Source organism: Zootoca vivipara, chromosome 13 (assembly GCF_963506605.1).
Source record: "Zootoca vivipara chromosome 13, rZooViv1.1, whole genome shotgun sequence".
Taxonomy (NCBI): domain Eukaryota; kingdom Metazoa; phylum Chordata; class Lepidosauria; order Squamata; family Lacertidae; genus Zootoca; species Zootoca vivipara.
This window is the reverse complement of record NC_083288.1, coordinates 39,767,584-39,787,142: the sequence shown is the minus strand read 5'-3', so window position 1 is coordinate 39,787,142 and position 19,559 is coordinate 39,767,584. Positions and strand designations below refer to the sequence as shown.

The 19,559-nt window shown below is 42.1% G+C and overlaps 2 protein-coding genes across 8 annotated transcripts in view; both read left to right on the top strand.

Moving 5' to 3' along the window:
- The window catches only part of LOC132593050 (uncharacterized), a 194,476-nt gene that overhangs the window by 16,262 nt on the left and 158,655 nt on the right, over nucleotides 1–19,559 (top strand). For 6 of the 7 annotated variants that reach the window (XM_060281736.1, XM_060281740.1, XM_060281737.1 and 3 more), the window contains 2 exons: nucleotides 4,880–4,951; nucleotides 5,070–6,343. The exons of the other annotated variant lie outside the window; for it this stretch is intronic. In XM_060281736.1, coding sequence (XP_060137719.1) covers nucleotides 4,880–4,951; nucleotides 5,070–5,632 — 635 coding nt within the window. In that variant the 3' untranslated portion in view covers nucleotides 5,633–6,343. Of the gene's footprint in view, nucleotides 1–4,879; nucleotides 4,952–5,069; nucleotides 6,344–19,559 lie in introns of those variants that run through there. 7 annotated transcript variants of the gene reach the window in all.
- LOC132593052 (uncharacterized) lies at nucleotides 8,039–10,637 on the top strand. The gene is made up of 2 exons (XM_060281760.1): nucleotides 8,039–9,207; nucleotides 10,288–10,637. The coding sequence occupies exons 1-2, from the start codon at nucleotides 8,310–8,312 to the stop codon at nucleotides 10,614–10,616; spliced, it is 1,227 nt and encodes a 408-aa protein (XP_060137743.1). The 5' UTR covers nucleotides 8,039–8,309; the 3' UTR covers nucleotides 10,617–10,637.

Genomic DNA, 19,559 nt, shown 5'->3' with positions numbered 1-19,559 from the left:
AGGAAGGTGGGGGAATTTTCCTGGTTCATGCAAATGATGTGATTCACCCAAGTGGTGGTGTAATTCATCAAGGTGAGAATGGTGCAGCACAAGCTGCAGATGATGATCAGGATGGTTCTAATTCAGTGGGAGGTAGTGGTACTGCTGTGGCTGGTGATGCAGCAGGCTACGAAGGTGTTGAAACCTCACTCAGACCTGCAGTTGACTCTGACACTGAATTGGTAGAATCACTGCTCACCATTGGTCATTTTTCTCCAGAGAAAGAGGACATGAGTGTTTGCAAATCTGAAGAGGCCACAACAGGCAAACAGCCTGAGAGATTTGCTGATGAGTTTGCTAAGACTGCTGTTGCTGTTCTTAGAAGCTCAGAAAAGGTTTTTGAACCTGCAAGCTTCAAGGAGGTTCAGGAAATGACCTCAAAAGATGCTCAACCATGGCTAGCTGCCATGAAAGCAGAGATTGATTCCTTAGATAGGAATCAGACCTGGGAACTGGTTAAAATGGTCCCAGGAATGAAGCTGGTAGATAGCAGGTGGGTCTTTAAGGCCGAAACTGACCAACATGGCAAGGTAGCGAGGCACACAGCCAAACTGGTCACAACAGGGTTTTCACAGGTTCAAGGTGAAAACAACATTGAGACTATTGCACCAAATGTGAAGTATGAGAGCTTAAGGCTTTTGCTCAAGATTACTTCACAAGAGAAAATGCACGTATCACATTTTGTATTGGATGCTAATGATGCAAATGTTTCGACTGGGATTTTGCAGGAGGATCTGTTTTTACTTCCACCTGCAGGAGGAAGTAAAATTCAGTACATGGTGAGTTTGAACAAAGTATTTTTCATCAGTTTCCTTTTCTGAGATCCAGTGGTGAAGGAACCCTCTCCAGCACCCGGGGTGGGACTCCGAGGGGCGGGGCGAACTGCCCAGTGACGCATGCGTGATGTCTGTACGGACTGCGCATGTGTGGCATCCCTACGGAGTGTGCACGCGCAGCAGCCTGTACGGTCGCCATGTGAGAGGCATCCTGTATGGATGCCGTGCAAGCGGCACCCATACTGACTGCATGCGCCCTCGGCCACTCTACAGCTGGGGGAGGCAGGGGCCATCTTGTCACACACACCCCAAGTGGACCCCGGGGAACTCCGCCCTCCACTTCAAACGCCCTTGCTGAGATCCTCAGGGAAGAGCAATGCCTTGCTGTGTGTTTTCCCAAATACGATCTATGAAATGGTGGAGCAGCACTTCTTAAGTAATTCCTTTTTGCAATTCTTCAGTGGTTCAGTGAACAAAGCACAAAGTATTTGCTCAGCTTAACTGTTATGTTCTGTATACTCAGTGTTCATTGGTCTGTGTTTTGTTTGGAGCAGGATTACCCCTTTAGTTCTTAATAAAACTATTTTGTTTCTCTCTCTTGTAACCCTGTTTGGGCTACCTAGCCTTTGCATTCACTAGTTGAGTTTGCTATTAGACAAGAGAGATCATTTGGCAAGTGGAATCCCATGGATATTAGTAATCAGTAATATCTTCATTTTACATTTTTGTTTTAACTACATGTCCCAAAGGCAGATGAATTGGGGGGGGGGGACTTTCTCACCACCCCAGCTCCAGCAGGGGAGTTAGGAAACAGCAGTGGTTAGTGTATTCTGGTGCCCAGTAAACTGGCAAAAATGAATAATTCATGCAGCAATAAATGCTGGAGATGCAATGGTGGGCATGTCCCATAAGTAAAAAATTCTGGGAATTAATTCATGAAGAGATCAAAAAATTGATAAAAATGTCTTTCTAAAAAGGCGGAAATGTATCTATTAGGCATTCTATATAATGAGATTCCAGGTGAGATGAAAAATATTTTTATGTACGCTTCAACAGCTGCCAGAATGCTAGTGTCAAGTAAATGGAAAAGTACAGATATCCCGACAAAGGGTGAATGGATTAATAAAATATGCGAATATCTGGAACTAGCAAAATTGACAGATGTAATTAACAACAAACCAAAAATCATAATAAGAAAATAGGGCTTCCGGATTCAGCGCCAGCGTCGATCGGCGGGGTTTCGTCTCGTCTCCGAGACGGCCCGTCTCTGCTAGGAGTGGGGAGGGCAGCGAGAGCAACGCTGCGCCCCTTAGAACCTCGGGAAGGGCGTCCCGAGGGCAATTTGCTCGGCACAGACCCAATCCGGACTCCCCAACTCTTCGGTTAGCTCTAATAAGAGCTCCGGAGCGAGGAGGGTAGAAGTCGCGGGGGCCATTTTGAGCGGCAACGTTATTCTAGCAGGGAGAAGCTTCAAGCCGAAGGCGGAGAGCGCTGGATTCTTCCGAAAATAAAACGATTGGAAAAGACTGTAAGTAACCTCACGATTTGGATTATAAAACAATTTGGTCTGGGAGAGAGGGGAGAAAAGAGGAAGCCACCCCCCCCCCCACGGCAACAAAGAGACAGTAAATAGAAACCCGAAGCCATAAACAGAAGATTTGTAATTCAAAAGGATCCCTCAAAGGCATCAAAGAGAATATCCCCTTTGATGCAGGGTGAAAAGGGGAGAGAGACTGTGGTTTATGACTGCCCTGCAGCAATGAGGTAAAGCCTAAGAAAAACCTTTCTTTCCCTCGGGAGCCGGCAGCCTAGGCAATTCAGTGAGTTGATCAGGATTTATAAGTCAATTTTTACTTCACTTTGTATTTCTGGACTTTGTGGAATTTCTTTTTTGGCTTAAGTGCTTGTGAAATGTGAGTTCGAACTTTATTGTTAACAAGACTTGAAGAATGCAGCCAGCTTGTTAAAATGGAGTCGAGAAAATAAACTGTGATCATATTCCACCCCACGTGATAAGTTTTGACCTTGGCAGGACTGAAATATGTCAACAAAAAAGTGTTCCCCTGAGTTCCAGCGGTCTGTTTTGACCTTAATGTGGGAAACAAGAATAGAGTTATGTCAAGAGGAGACACGACGACAGGAGTTACAGCAGAAATTTCAGGAGGTGATGGCGGAATATGATTTTCTAGGAGATGAAGCTTTTGACACTGAAAAAGAGCAATGTGAGAATGACAATGATGGGGAAGGAAAAGATGAAGATGAGGACTGTGATGATTCAACACAAAATGAAACACACCATGAAAAAAATGATGACTCTACTCTACAAAAAGTTGGATGGAGTGCCCTGTCTTTGAGGGGGGCACGATTGGTATTATTGGAACTCCAGAACGCCCACAGGGAAGAAGGAAAAAATATGCAGAGAAGAGAAGAAATTCAGGGGTCCTGTATGGTGACCTGGATGGCAAGAGACTGTAAACAGGGGGTGGGGTGAAGGGAAAGTGATGTTGTGATTATAAGGATGGATTAACAGGTTTATAACTGGTCTGCTGATTTTGGAATTTGCTGGATTGGGGGGGGTGGAGCCGGTAATCGGGGATGTAAGGTTAAATTGAGAATAGTTATAGTTTTAAAAGTGAATGGATTTTGGAAAATGTGAAAATATGGAGGCTTATAGAGGGAGAAAAAAAAAATTAGGCACGGGAAGAGAAAATGGGAGTTTGAATTTTCAGTGATTTGAATATTAGATGAAAATGTTAACAATTGATTTATAAGTTGTATAAGATACAAAGGTGTATTTTTATAAAGTAAGAAACTGTTGCAGATGATAAAAAAGGGATGAAAACCGGGGAAGGGGGGGAGGGGAAGCCCATAAAATATGGTTTTTCAACTATGAATGCAAGAAAAATTTTTCTGTTTTGTATTGTTTTTTTCTTTTTCTTTTTTTTCTTCGCCCTTTCTTTTTCCCCTTTTTTTCCTATTTCTATTTTTCTCTTTTTTTGGTATAACAATAGATGGTTGGATGGATGTCCTCCTGCGTACTGCCCTGGTTTGCTGGAGCTCCCTGGTGGCAGGGGGGGGCTTTGGGGTCAGGGGAGGGGGAGGAGGACAGAAATCCAAGCATAAAATGGACCATTTCTGACTGTTCACAAACATGGGATACTTCTGTGGCAGGGGAGGACCCATGTGGGTGGGTAGGAAGGAGGTGGAAAAGGGGTTTAAGTATGTACCGTTTTTTTGTTTTTTTGTATTTTGTAAAATTAATAAAAAGTATGTTTAAAAAACAAAAAACAAAAATCATAATAAGAAAACAATGGGGATATTTAAATGATTATCTAGGTAAACAAGGTCTGGGAACCAAAATCTGGCTATGTCTGGACTAACCCTGTCATCGACGAAACGAAAGCTTTAAAGAATGGAAGCATAAAAATTGACTTTATTATTGGCAAAGGATAAGAAGACAGTTAAGATAAAAATATATTATTTTACTTACTGCATGAGGAAGCGGTGGAAGTCAGGATCTTTCTCTTTTCTTCTCACTTTTCTTCATTTTCTTTTTCTTCTTTCTTTTGCTCTCTTATCTCTATTTTTACCTCTCTTTTCTTTTTCTCTCTTTTTCTATGTACATCACTGTAAATTGTTTATATGCTTTGTTTAGAGATCTTTCTTCTTTTTTGCCATGAACGTTGTGAGTTACGATTTGTAATCATTTTGTTTATGGATACATGTGTGCAGATTGTACATATGTAATTTTATCCGAAATACTTAATAAAGATTAGAGAGAATAAAAAAAAGGAAACAGCAGTGGTTAGTGTATTCTTTAAAAGAGATGGTAAGAGGAGACTTGGACTCTCTGTTTTATCTTATCAGGTCTCATTGTTGCACGGAGAGCTTTTGCATCCAGACGGCCATTTTAGTCCTACGCCCACATTCCCAGTTAATGACATACTAACAAGTGGATTGTTGTGGTTTGCTTTAGAATGTTTGTTAACATGGCTTTTTGGACCAGGAATCGTAGAACTGTGCAGTTGGAAGGGAACTAATGCAGCTTGTATTTTGCTCCCTAGAGTGTTTGCCTCCAGTGGAGAAGCCTGAAAGCCCAAGAGTATTGGGAGAGACAGAAGAAGCAGTCCCCAAAGGTATCTCTTTTCGTGATCAGGCTGGGGTGGGGAAAGCATTTGGTTGTTACTGGTTTCATCAAAATAGGTCCTGCTGACCCCTGCTGACCCCCTGGTCTAATTCTCCTTTCCTCATCAGAACGCATCATCAGAGATCTACAGCCTCTCCTGGACAATGACAGCTCCCTTTCTCAAGCTCTGGGAGGAAGACCTTTCATTGCCTACAGACAGCCACCCAATCTTAATCAACTCCTCACCCACAACAATACAACCACCAGACTTAACATGGACACTGGTACCAGAGCCTGCAATGAACCCAGATGCCAACTTTGCTGCCACATACATCCGGACAACATCATTACTGGCCCCAACAACATCCAACATACCATCTCAGGACTATTTAATTGCTCATCTTCTAACATTGTGTATGCCATCAAATGCCAACAGTGCCCTTCAGCTATCTATATTGGACAAACAGGCCAAACCCTACGCCAAAGGATAAATGGACATAAATCTGACATCAGGAACCACAAGACTGAGAAACCAGTAGGAGAACACTTCAATCTCCCAGGACATTCTATACAAGATCTCAAAGCAGCTGTTTTATTACAGAAAAATTTCAGGAACAGACAGGAAAGAGAAGATGCTAAATTGGAACTCATTACCAAGCTTAAAACCATGGAGCCCCCTGGGATGAATTAAGACATTGGATTCTTATCTCATTATGCATGAACAAGCTTTCTTTAGCGCCTCAGCCCTTGCTTTTGTGGGATGCAAAGGGTTAAGTGCAGTCAAGTCACAACAAGCCCTAGAGAGTCCACTTGGAGGACTAGCTTGGTTTCCTGTTCCTCCACATGCAAATGAGTTAGGGAAGTGGCAGATAAATTCACTAGCGAGAAGCCATTTCCTCCTCTTGGATCAGACTCTATTGGACTTCAAGGACTCATATTGTGTATTTTTGAAGGATTGATTTGGATTGTGATTTTGAACTCTGTAGGATTTTTCCAGTTAAGATTTCCTGGTTGAGCACATGGTCTCTTTGTTCTGCAGTGTGCTTGGGGGATTAACTACCCCTCCCTTCCCTCAGAGTTTACAGTACTGAGAAAGCTCAGAGGTAGTGAAGATATTTTTGAGATTTTGATTTTTGAAAGATCTTGAATTTTGGGAATTTTGGGGATTTTTGAAGTTTTAAGATGGCAAGCTCCAGTTTTGGTAGTGAGGCAAGACCAAGTTTTATGCTGCTGGATGACAATAATTTTGTGCAGTGGAAGCAGCACATTTTAGTTTATCTTGCTGCTGGGCGTGTTCTGCAGGCCATTAAGGAAGAAAAGCTTACAGGAACCGATGAAGAAGCTTTAGCCAAGATAGAAGCTTGGAGTATTAAAAATGATGAAGCCAAGCACATAATTTTGAGCATCTATCGATGATAAATTTTGAAAATGATGCATCTAAGATCCTAGAGGACATTGAACGCATTTATGCACAATCTACAGAGAGTTCCTATAGATATTTGTTGGATAAGTTACTCAAGTTGAAGATGAATTCTAGAGAAGAGTTTACAGAGCATTTTAAGAATTTTTCTGAGATTGTTCAAAGAATTGCCCTTACTCCCAGAGCCTTTGATGATGTGACTAAAGTAACGTTTATGCTTGCATCATTGGGACCTGAATTTGCTCCATTTAAAAGTATAATGGATCACACAAAAGATCTAACTTTTAATGAGCTCATCAGGGTGGATAAAAATCAATGATTTTTTTAAAAAAATCGGATTTTTTTGAATTAAATCGGATTTTTTTGATTTAAATCGATTTTTTTTATTTAAATTGATTTTTTGAAATAAAATGCTTATTGAGGAGAATATATTACCATCCAAAGGTTATTCCATCATGAAATTAAGATTAGTTTTTTTAATTATGTAGAATAAGGTTGTATATGTTTAAATTTTTGGTTAAATAAATTCCATTAATCCATTCACAATGTCATGCTCTTCCAGAGGTTTTTGTAAGATTATTGGGCAGTTTCTCTGCCTACAAGATATTATCACAGGTGCTTGGTTTACTTTTGCAGTTCTCAAAACTGAATTTGACTCAACAGAGATCACATGCCTCTTCTTCACAGCAAAAATGTTATAACATGAACAGAGTTGAGAAAAAGACCTTAATCCTATTGTTCTACAAACCTATGAATACAGAAACAATCCCTTCAGTGCTAAGTTTCAAGAAGTTCAGTGAATAGAATAGAAACAATATTTTTCTGATTGTTTGGAGTGGACAGTATTTAAGTTTTTCATTTGTAGGCTGGGCTGACAGTCTAAGTTTCTTAAAATATATACATTTTGTTTTTGTTTAGCCAAATTAGTTAACAAACATGGATGTTTGTTTAAGCAAATAACATATGCTGTAATGTTATTGTTTTGGTTGAATAAATTTATTTAAATTGTTATTATTAAGGTAATGATTATTTTTCTCCTTCCTAAGTACAACAGTAAAGTTGTCCAAATTTGAATGAGTAACCTATTAAACTGGGGATAAAAAACTAATATGAAAAGTTGTTATTCTAAAAATCTTCATCTACTTGCATATTAAAGTTATACCAGCAAGAATTAGTCTTTATGTAGAAAACTATGATTTAAATCAAGCCTTACTGACTAGTGATTTAAATCGTGATTTAAATCATGATTTAAATCAGTTTGATTTAAATCAAATCCACCCTGGAGCTCATCAACCATTTAAGAGAGGAATGCAGAGATAGCCTTGATTCTCAAGAAAGGAATCCAAGGAGGAAGGATAGCAGCTATGCATCCAAGCATTTTGGAAGGTCCAGAGAGACGTCTAGAGCAGGGGTCCCCAGACTTACTGGGCTTTGGGCTGGTGCCCGCCGCGCCGACTGCGTGGCGGGCCGGAGGGCAGGGGAGTGCGCACCCGTGCGCATGCGCACACACACTTAATGGCGCACTGGCGCGCTTCCCGGTCGGAAAAAATCGTCGAAAATCACTTGTGCGCATGCGTATGGGCCTCCCCCGACCTGGAAGTGCACCGGAAATGACCTCTTCTGGGTCGGGAGAGGCCCATACGCATGCACACAAAGGATTTTCGGCGATTTTTTTTCCGATTTGGAAGATCGCCGCCGCGCTGCGTGCCGTAAGAGCGGGCGGCGGCAGCGGGCGGCGGGGGTCGTCGCGGGCCGGATTGGGAGGCCAATTGGGCCGCATCCGGCCCGGGGGCCGTAGTCTGGGGACCCCTGGTCTAGAGAAATAAATTGTTTCAAATGCAATGGCAAAGACCACATAGCAAGGAACTGCAAGGGTCCAAATGGGGATAAAGTTGAATCCCACCCCTCAAAACCACAAGGCGTTAAGAAGGGGAGTCGTGAGCAAACCATGTTGATGCAGGAGAGGAGTCTAGCTGTCCAGAATCATGAAAATAAGCGCAATAAGTGGATTCTTGACAGTGGAGCGAGTTCACATGTTTCTTATGAAAAGGAGTATTTTAATGAGCTAAATGAGGATGAAACCTCTGAAATTGAAATTGCTGATGGCAACGTAGTGAAGGCAATTGGTGCAGGAACTGTGAATTTAAAATTCAACGTAGATCATGAAACAATTAATACTAAGATAACTGAAGTTAAGTTTGCACCAAAGCTTAACTGCAACTTACTCAGCGTGTCCAGTTTGGACAGGAAAGGTTTTAAAATTACATTTGAAAAAGGGCAATGTATCGTGACTAAGCATGATGAAGTTTATGTTGAAGGCAAACTAAAGGATGGTGTATATGAGCTTAATATTTCAGAGAACCAGCGGAACCAGTCTACAAGGATGGCCCAACCAAGCAAAAGGGATCAAGCAAGTGTGGAACCAAGGAGTGAGGAGTTTGTATTTTATCCTTTTGAACCAATACAAAGCACTAATCCACCTTCTAGTGTTGTAACACCCCCTATAGGTGACACCCGAGAAGACGCGGAGGTCCAGGCCCCTGGCAGCACCAGAGATGAAGAGGATGAGGAGCAGCTGTATGGGGATATACCACTGCTGGAGGAGGATGAGGAAGCTGATGCAGTCGAAAGACCAGAGGTCAGACACTCATCCAGAACCTACAGAGGTGTTCCACCATTACGGCTGTCCTACCTTACAAGGTCGGCGTCTCCACAGGAACCTTCCAAATGGGAAGAGATAGAGAGGATGCCACCGGATGAAGCCAGTCTCTGGAGGAAAGCTGCTCAGGAGGAGATAGATGCACTTCATTGGAACAGGACCTGGACACTCACAGAACTACCTCCTGGTAAGGAAGCAATTGGAAGTAAATGGGTGTTCAAGGTTAAAAAGGGTTCAGAAGGGGAGGTGCAACGCTACAAAGCTAGGCTTGTGGCACAAGGTTTTTCCCAGAAGTATGGTGAGGATTATGATCAAGTGTTTGCACCGACAGTTTGATACAGCAGTGTCAGACTACTTTTAAGTATTGCAGCATCTAAGCAAATGTCGGTTTACCATATTGACATTGCGACAGCCTTTCTTCACGGCGAAATTTCTGAGCAGATTTATATGAAGCAGCCCAAAGGTTTCATTAAACCAAATGAGGTGCATCTAGTGTGCAAGCTGCAGAAAGGACTTTATGGTTTGAAGCAAGCAGCGAGGGCTTGGAACCAGAAACTCCATGAGATGCTGGTGCAGCTTGGGTACAAGCAAGGGACTGCTGATAAGTGCTTGTACACCAAACAAAGGAATGGACAATTTTTGTATATTTTAGCCTTTGTTGACGACCTTTTAATTTCTACGTCAAATGAGAAGGACTATAAAGAGCATCTCAACAGGGAAGTAGAGGTCAAGGAACTAGGAAAAGTGAAATACTACTTGGGAATTCAAGTTGAGAGAGAAGAGGATGGATCGTTCTTACTCAGCCAAAGGCAAAAGATAACTGAACTGATTGAAAGCATGCAGATGCAGGATGCACACCCAGTTGCGACACCAATGGCCACAGACTTCTTGAAGAATCAACAAGGTTTAAAGTTGCTGCCAAACAACACGCAATACGGGTCAGCGATTGGTAAACTTTTGTATTTGGTTACCACATGCAGACCTGACCTGGCAAGTGCAGTGGGGATCCTAAGTGGGAAAGTAAGTTGTCCCACTGAGCATGATTGGGCTGGTGTTAAGAGGGTTGTTCGTTATCTAAAGGGAACCATGGACTGTAAATTAAAACTGCCAGCTGTCAGAGACCCTAAACTGCTTGGGTACACTGACGCGGATTGGGCTGGGGATAATAAGGATTATAAGTCCACCAGTGGTTATGTTTTTATGTATGGGGACGGAGCTATTGCATGGGGAAGTTATAAACATAAATGTATAGTTTTATCGTCCTCAGAATCCCAATACATTGCAACTTTGGAGGCTTGCAGAGAGATCGCCTGGCTGGATCAACTCCTGAAGGACTTTGGCGTGCCAAGGAGGGGACCTGTCAGCTTGATGGAGGACAATCAGAGCAGTATAAAGCTGACACAAAGCGAAAAGTTCCTTGCACGCACTAAACACATTGGGGTCAGGTACCACTACATACGCCAGGTGATCGAGGATGGACTTGTTGAAATGTGTTACTGCAACACTGAACAGATGACTGCAGACATTCTAACAAAGCCCCTGCTAAGAGAGAAGTTCCAGGATCTTCGTGGCAAGCTGGGACTCTTGGGTGGTTGATTAAAGTTGTTTATGTATGTTTTTGTGTATGTTGTGAATTGCCTGAGAAGGGGTTTGTGGGATGCAAAGGGTTAAGTGCAGTCATCATGCAAATGAGTTGGGGAAGAGGCAGATAAATTCATTAGCGAGAAGCCATTTCCTTCTCTTGGACCAGACCTCTTGGACTACACACATCTAAGAAGCAACATCTTAGTGAGTCTCCCTCTAGGCTTCCAGCCCAGAGAGAGATGAGATGGAGTCTCATTTCCTATAAGTGAACTTCACAATGTATATTTTACTTTATACCTAAGCAAGTCTACCTCTTGAGTGTGTTGTACCTCAAGATGCTTGTTAGAAAACATCTTTTATACTTTTAAGAGGGAAAAAGGGGGAAATACCAGGGAAATACACTTTATTTTATAGGCTTAAATCAAGCCTGCGCGAACGCTTTTCTGCTGTGCATTTTGCAAAAGGGAAATGTTTTTACTCTGCTAAAGTTTGGTGCTTGCTAGCGCAAGTGGGGATGGGATATACAGTATTAAACAATATCTCCTCATCCACATTCCTGAACATTCCCACAGCTCTCTGCCCCCTTGGGAGGGAGCTGGGATATAACTACAGGGAAATAAAACTTGCTTACCTTGTACTGGGTGTAGAATAGAGGAATTCATCTGACCTGGATCTAACTCTTCTGCAAGAGAACAAGAAAGAGGCAGTCAAAGAGGGAATGTGACTGGGATGCCCTTTGCCATCCTGCCTCCCAACCTACGGTCCAACCTTGTGATCTTCCCTCGGTCATACGTACCTCGTTTCACATGGGCCTTCCAGATGAGTTTATTTGTGCGCTTCTCCACCAGTGTGAAGTTGGACTTCTCTTGCATTTGGTCAGCAGACAGCTCCATGTACTGCTGCAGCTTCTCAGCACCACTGTTGTTAGGAACCAAAGTAACTTCGTGAAGAGCAGCTGATAATCTCATCTCTAGTGGCATTTTCATGTCGGCTATAAGTTTGTGCTATAAGTGAGAGCTGGACCATAAAGAAGGCTGATCGCCGAAGAATTTATGCTTTTGAATTATGGTGCTGGAGGAGACTCTTGAAAGTCCCATGGACTGCAAGAAGATCAAACCTATCCATTCTGAAGGAAACCAGCCCCGAGTGCTCACTGGAAGGACAGATCGTGAAGCTGAGGCTCCAATACTTTGGCCACCTCATGAGAAGAGAAGACTCCCTGGAAAAGACCCTGATGTTGAGAAAGATGGAGGGCACAAGGAGAAGGGGACGACAGAGGACGAGATGGCTGGACAGTGTTCTTGAAGCTACAAACATGAGTTTGACCAAACTGCGGGAGGCAGTGCAAGACAGGAGTGTCTGGCGTGCTGTGGTCCATGGGGTCACGAAGAGTCGGACACGACTAAACAACAACAAGAAGTTTGGTAAATTAGCTGAAGCCCAACTAAAGCAGTTCACTAACAATGGCACACCCTGGTGCATGATTTCTGCATTGCTATTGTGTCAGGATTAGTATGATCAAGAAAATGATCCAAGCAAATCAAACTTGGGGATTCCCGCTTACCTTTATTAGGGAGGGGTCATTGGGTAAGAGGTACATGCAGTAAATTTTAATGTTTGGTTCCACAACTTCAACCAACAGTCATAATCTATATTGTGCCCAAAATCTTTTGCCCACTTAATCATCGCCTCTTTTGTCAATTCATCTTTTGTATGCCATTCTAACAACAAATCATACATTCTAGACAAGAATTTTGTTTTGCCTTCTAGCAGCTCTACGTGGAATTTGGATTTTTTATCTTCAAAACCTATCTTTTTATCTTTGGAAAATATATCATTTATTTGGTGGTATTGCAACCAACTAGTTAGAGAGTCTTTAATTTCTTCGTATGTTTTCAATTTCCATCCTTGTTCTGATTTCCTTAGAATTTTTTCATATATTAATCTCTCTCCTTCCATATTCACCTTTTTCACAGTAAATACATCCACTGGTGAAATCCACCATGGAGTCTTAGTCTCTAACAGCATCTTATTCCTTTCCCAAACTTCAAATAATGTTCTTCTTATCCCATGATTTGTAAATCCTTTATGTGTTTTTTTCTTATCATACCATAAATATGCATGCCAACCGGCTCTGTTGTTGAATCCTTCTAAGTCTAATAAATCCGTGTTCCCCAATGTTATCCAGTCTTTTATCCAGCAGAGACAGGACGCTTCGAAATATGTTTTTAAGTCCGGCATGGAGAAACCACCTCTTTCTTTCCTATCAATCAAAATTTTATATTTTATTCTCGGCTTCTTCCCCTGCCAGACAAATCTTTGCAATTCCTTTTGCCATTCTTTGAATTGTCCTGTCCCCTTTATGATCGGTATTGTTTGGAATAAGAACAACATTTTGGGTAACACGTTCATCTTTATTGCTGCTATTCTTCCAAGAAACGACAACTTCAGTCGGTTCCATACTTCTAAATCCTTCTTTATTTCTTTCCAAACCGGTTCATAATTATCATTGAATAGATTTATATTCTTTGCTGTCATCCATATTCCTAAATATTGTACTTTTTTTGCGATTGCAATACCATGTTTTTGTTGCAACTCTTCTTTTTCCTCTTTCTCTAGATTTTTTATCATCATCTTCGTTTTTTGTTTATTTAACTTAAAACCAGCCAAAAGTCCAAATTCTTCTATTACTTCTAGTACTTCTCCAACGCTTTCTTTGGGGTTTTCTAAAGTCAATACAAGATCATCCGCAATTGCTCTTATCTTGAATTCTTTTGCACCTACTTTTATCCCTTTTATTTTTTCAATTTCTCTAATTTGATTTAATAATACCTCCAAGACCATAATGAACAATAACGGTGACAACGGGCATCCTTGTCTTGTACCCTTCATGATTTCAAAGTAATCTGTTAATACATTATTTATTATCAACTTTGCTCTTTGTTCCGAATATATTGCTTCTATTCCCTTCATGAAAGATCCCTCTATTTTCATCTGTTCCAGGTTCGTCTTCATAAATTGCCAAGATATATTATCAAAAGCTTTCTCTGCATCAATAAACATTAATACCACAGGTTTATCTATTCTGGTCTCCAGATATTCTATCACATCTATAATGTGTCTTACATTGTCTTTTAATTGCCGACCAGGTAGAAAACCTGCTTGATCTTTATGAATCAATTGTTTCAATATCTCTTTTAATCTTGTTGCCATTATATCTGCAAAAAGCTTATAATCATTATTCAATAAAGAGATTGGTCTGTAATTCCTCACTTCCAAACCATCCGAACCTGGTTTCGGTATCAATGTTATGTATGCTTCTTTCCAAGTGTCTGGGATCTTCCCTCCTTTAAGTATATTGTTCATTACTTCCACCAAGACAGGTGCCAGCTGTTCATTCAATACTTTATAATATTTTGCCGACAGTCCATCAGGGCCTGGTGCTTTCCCCAACTTCATCTTCTTTATCACATTTTGAATTTCTTGAGCGGTAATTGAGGCATTCAATTTACTTCTTTCATTCTCTGAAATCTGCTTTAATTTATGTTTTTCCAGATACTCTTTTATTTTTATGGCATCTTCTTTTCCTTTAGAATACAAATTCTTATAATATTTTTGAAAAGCCTTTCTAATTTCCTTTGGGTCTTCCATCAATTCTTCTTGAATTTTGATTTTGTTTATTGTATTTTAACTTTGACGTTTTCTCAATTGCCAAGCCAATAATTTCCCCGTTTTATTTGCTGATTCAAATTTTTTTTGTCTCATCTGTTTTATCTTCCATTCTATCTCCTGGTTTACCAACATGGAGAATTGCGTCTGTAACATCTTGATATTATTTTTGATTTGCTGATCATATGGTTTCTCAGTCAAATTCTTCTCATTTTCCATGAGATGCTTCAGGATTTCTTCCTTTTTCTTTTCCTTTTTCTTCTTTAAAAAGCTATTTTTCTGTATTAGAAAGCCTCTCATTACTGCTTTACTTGCATCCCATACCATATCCAATCCTGTTTCTTTATGTAAATTCCATTGGAAATAATCCTTCAACATTTCTTTAGCCTTTTCAACGATTTCTTTGTTTTCCAGCAGCTCTTCATTCATCCTCCATCTGAAAGAATTCTGTTCTTTTCCTCTCATCTCCATGAATATTGAGTTATGGTCCGACAACGTCCGTGGCGTAATCTCTGTACGTATTGTCCTGGGCACTAGTTCCTTGGATATCCACATATGGTCAATTCTTCCCGAACTTTGATTTGGTTCAGAGAAGAAGGTGAATTGCTTCACCGTCGGGTGTTTTAGTCTCCAGATATCCACTAGTCCCAGGTTTTCCACAAGATTAAAAAAGGATTTTGGTAATTTTCCATCATGCTTTCTCTTTCTTGTTCTATCCATGTCAGGTATTGCCACTCCGTTGAAATCTCCCATTAAGATGATCTTCTGATCCATGTATTCCATTAATCTTTCCTCTAACAACTTGAAAAATTCTGCTTTGTTTTCATTAGGTGCATAGATTCCAGCTAAGATCAATTTTTCTCCCTGAAATGTTATCTGTACAGCAATCACTCTTCCCTCTTCGTCTCTTGAGATCAGTTTCGGGTCCAACTTCTCCTTTATATACAAAACTACTCCTCTCTTTTTACTAGCAACGGAATTAATAAATTCTTTTCCCAATCCTTTATTAATTAAGATATGTCTATGTTTCTTTGCAACATGTGTTTCTTGAAGGCAAATTACATCCAATTTTTTCTTCTTTAAAAGATGTTCAATTTTATTTCTTTTCTTCTTATCATTTAATCCATTTACATTCCATGACAACACCTTCAGTGCCATCTTTATTTCTCTTTAAATTCTAATTTAGTCTTGGATGGGAGTTATATTACTATCTTTATCTTCCTCTTCTTCCATTTCCTCCTCTGATTTTTTGTCTTCTCCTGATTCTTCTTCTTTTTCTTGCTCTTCCTCATTTTTCTTCTTCCTTTTCCTTCTTGGTTTTGGTTCTTCCTCTTCCTCTTCGGCTGTCTCTGCTAAATATGCCAGGCTAGGTTCTAACGTTCCAAGGAACTTCTGGTACTTCCTTAGAAATTTTCTGATGTCAGGCATACTTGTCAGAACGTGTTTTTTGTCCTTATAATAAAACGAGATTCCTTCTGGGTATTCCCACTTATGTTGTACTCCATTATTCTTCAGCAATGACACCATCGATTTATAAGAGTCCCTTTTGCGTAAGAATCTTCCTGGTATTTCTTTAAAGATGATTATAGGTCTTCCTCCTATAATCAACTTGTTCGTGAAACTCAGTCTCAGTATTTCATTTCTCAAGTCCATTGAATTGAAGATAACCAGACAGTCTCCTGGTGCTCTCCTTGCCTTGGCCTTTGCTGATTTAACTCTTATTCTAAATGCAGTAACAATGGAGCTACTCACTTCTTCATCTGTCTTTTCCAACCATTTCGCCAATTCTGCGGTGATTTTAGCCTTTATATCTTCATCTTGTTCTTCTGGGATCCCCCTTAATTTCAGATTCATTTGTTTTTGCTTCATCTCCATCAACGCAAGGTTATCTAACATTTGTTAATTTATCCATTTTTTCTTTGACTTTATCTGAATCTTTTTTTACTTCTTTAATTTCTTTCTGATTTTTCTTCACCGCTTCTTCTGTTACTTTAGACCAGGGGTGTCAAACTCAAATTCATCGGGGGCCGCATCAGCAGTTTGGTCACCCTCAAAGGGCCGGTTGTATCTGTAGGACTATGTGTCCACTCTTTATTATCATAAATTATTGTCACTGCATTCAATTATTACTGTTTTTTGTAATAATGTAAGTAATAACTAGCTCTGAAAGCGGAAACATAGTCAGAATAATGGCAAGTAGATATTCAAATGTACAATTATTGTACAATTTATTAAAAATGATTTTTTGGTAACTGCACTGGGTGGTGGAGGCTCGCTAGGGTTTCATGCAGGAGCTTTGCAGAGCTACTAGTACCTGGAGATGCTGGGGTCCTTCTGCATGCAGGACAGATGTTCTGCCAGTGAGCCACCACCCTTCACCAAAGGGACTGGCTGAGGTTGACTCACTGAAGCTGCTCTCCTGGTTCCAGGGTTTAAGGGCCAGAAGTATAAAGCAGCATCCTATGTTTCTGAGGAGAGGGAGAGGGAGAGGGGGGGGAGGGGGGAGGGAGGAAGGAAGGAAGGAAGGAAGAAAAGAGGGAGTGGGAGGCAGAGAGGAAGGAAGGAAAGAGGGGAGAGAAAGAAGAGTAGGAAATAAGGAAGGGAATAAAGAAGGAAAGAAAAAGAAAGAGGGAGAGAAGATGGAAAGGGAGAAAGAAGGAAGGAAGTAGAGGGAAAGAAAGAATAAGAATGAGGGAGAGGAAGAAAGTTGGGAAGGACGGAAGGAAGAAAGGAAGGAAGTAAGGAAGAAAGAAAGAAAGAAAAGAGGGAGCAGAAGGGAGAGAGGAAGGAAAGAGGTGAGAGAAAGAAGAGTAGGAAAGAAGGAATAAAGAAGGAAAGAAAAAGAAAGAGGGAGAGAAGACAGAGATAAAGAAGGAAGGAAGGAGAGGGGGAAAGAAAGAATAAGAACGAGAGAGAGGAAGAAAGAAAGGGAAGGGGGGGTCGCCGCCTTGATTCAGCGCCAGAAAAGAGCGCGAAGGGACCCAGGGGCAAAAAGCATTTCCCGTGCATCGTGAGGCAGCGGGTGTCCGTTTTAGGAGAAGTGCGTAAAGCCTCAGAGTTGCAAGTTCGTGGGGCTGAGCCGCTGCTGAGCTCACGTTCAAGAGGCTGAGCCGCGGCAGGAGGAGGAGGAGGTGAGGCAAGAGGAGGAGGAGGAGGCGGCTTGCCGGATCGGTGCCCGGCAGCGCCGTGCGGAGAGTCCCGAGCCTCTGGGACGCAGCAGTGCTCTGTAGCACTTTGAATCCTCCTCCTCCACGCGGCGCTGCTGGGTGCTTTGTCTGTGCTTCAGCAGCAGCAGCAGCAGCAGCAGCCGTTTCCAGGCGCCGAGCCGTGGCAGGAGGAGGAGGATTCAAAGTGCTACAGAGCACTGCTGTGTCGCAGAGGCTCGGGACTCTCCGTGCGGCGCTGTCGGGCGCTGCCCCGGCAAGCTGCCTCCTCCTTCTCCTGCTGTGGCTCGGGGCACTCCACGCAGCGCTGCTCCAGCCGCCTTTCTACCCCCCTGGCCCCATCTGTTTGTCAGCGCTTTGTCGGTGCGGCGCTTCAGCAGCAAGGTCCCACTGCTGGGTCCCGCTGGCTGGGGTGCTCGGCGGGCCACATGACGAGGTCTGGCGGGCCGGATTTGGCCCCCGGGCCTTGTGTTTGACACCCGTGCTTTAGACCTTACTGATAAATCCTTTATTTTTGTAGTGAGTTCACCCACTGCTCCTTCCACTTTTTCGAATTTCTTATCTAATGTATCTTGCACTTCCCCTAATTTCTTCTCCATACGTTGTTCATTATGTCTTAATTCTTCTTTAATTTTTTGCCATAAAACGTCCAGGTCTCTGACTTCTTCTTGTTTTGAACCTCTTCTTTCCGCTGGTGTTGCCAGTCCCTTTTTTCCATTTTTTGCATCCTTTCCTGCCATCTTTAACTTTGATTTATACCTGTAATTTTTATCTTAAACTCTAGGGGGCGCTCTCAGTTCAAAACAAAAATTTGGTTGTAATACCCAAGTGACCTCTAGGTGGAGCTCTAACGTTTCAACTCTCAAATTTAAAACAACATACAATATTATAATTTCCCCACCAGGTGGCACCAATGTCTATTTTCCCCCTCCCTTCTCTCAGTAGTTTTCCACTCTGTACACAGTCAATGATAATAATTCAGTCTATTGTTCTAGAGTTTAGTTTCTCTTTCCCCTTCAGCCACTTGCTGGCTTAATCCACAACGATACCTGTAAAAAAGAAGCCAAGTCCCGCAACTCTTCAGCCTCTTATAAGGCTTAATCCAAATCTTTAGGGGATGTAAATTTCCATCTCAAAAGCTCAAAAGGCACAAAGCAAAGAAAGCCTGGATCCCGCTGGGAAAGTCAAGGAGAAAACAAACAGCAGAGCAAAACACAAAGAGAGAAGTTCCTCTTCAGCCGCTACTGGCTTAATCCAATTGGACCCACTTCCAAATCCCAAGGCACCAAGTGGGAGAGAACGCTGTTTTAAAGTCAAAAGCACACAGCAATCCAGTAAAAATAGGGTTAAAATTGTCTCCTCTTACCCTAAAGCTCACGTTGTTAAAGTTAGGTAAATACTGCGTTGCAGGCAATTAAATTTTATGGGCTCAAGTCAGGCAGATCAAAGAGGTACAATCTCAGATTTACGGCAGGGTCTGTTCCCCCAGCAGGATAACAAAGTAACTTTATGCAAGCTCTAAAGCAGCTTTAAGCAAAGACAGTCTGTTGCCTCGCTAGAATAGCAGAGGTCTTCAGCATACCTCACTCAGCAGATAGTTTCAGTTTCCCGTCTCCATTCCTGCGATCTGTTACTGCGCCATTTTCCACACCGCTGCTGGGACGGACTCCCTTTTTACGCCCTCAGCCATCCGAATTCGCCAGATTTAAATCCATCTTGCTTTCCCTTTTATAATCCACGAATTGATTAAATTTTGGAAGCTCACCGCTTTACACTGGAAGCCAGAGACTGCGCTTAATGAGGTTAGTGGTCTTCTCCCCTTCGCACCCGCAGCTCAATCCCTTCCCCAGCTCCCACGCGAATAGCGCAAGAAATCTGGGGTGCAGGAGAGCACGCTGGGCACCGCTGGGTGCCACGACCCTCAGGGTAACCCCCCCTGAGGTTTTAGAGGTCCGCAGAGCCTTTGCAGTACCTCTTTGCACCCCAAAAAGCTCGGAATTCCCCAGAGGGGTTATTCCGCGCTTCCACAGATGTCAGCAGTGAACCGGAAGCCCTGATCAGCCCGCCTCTCAGGGGCTGCGGAGGTGGCTGTGGGCACGCGCCAAGCCCCAAAGCACGGCAG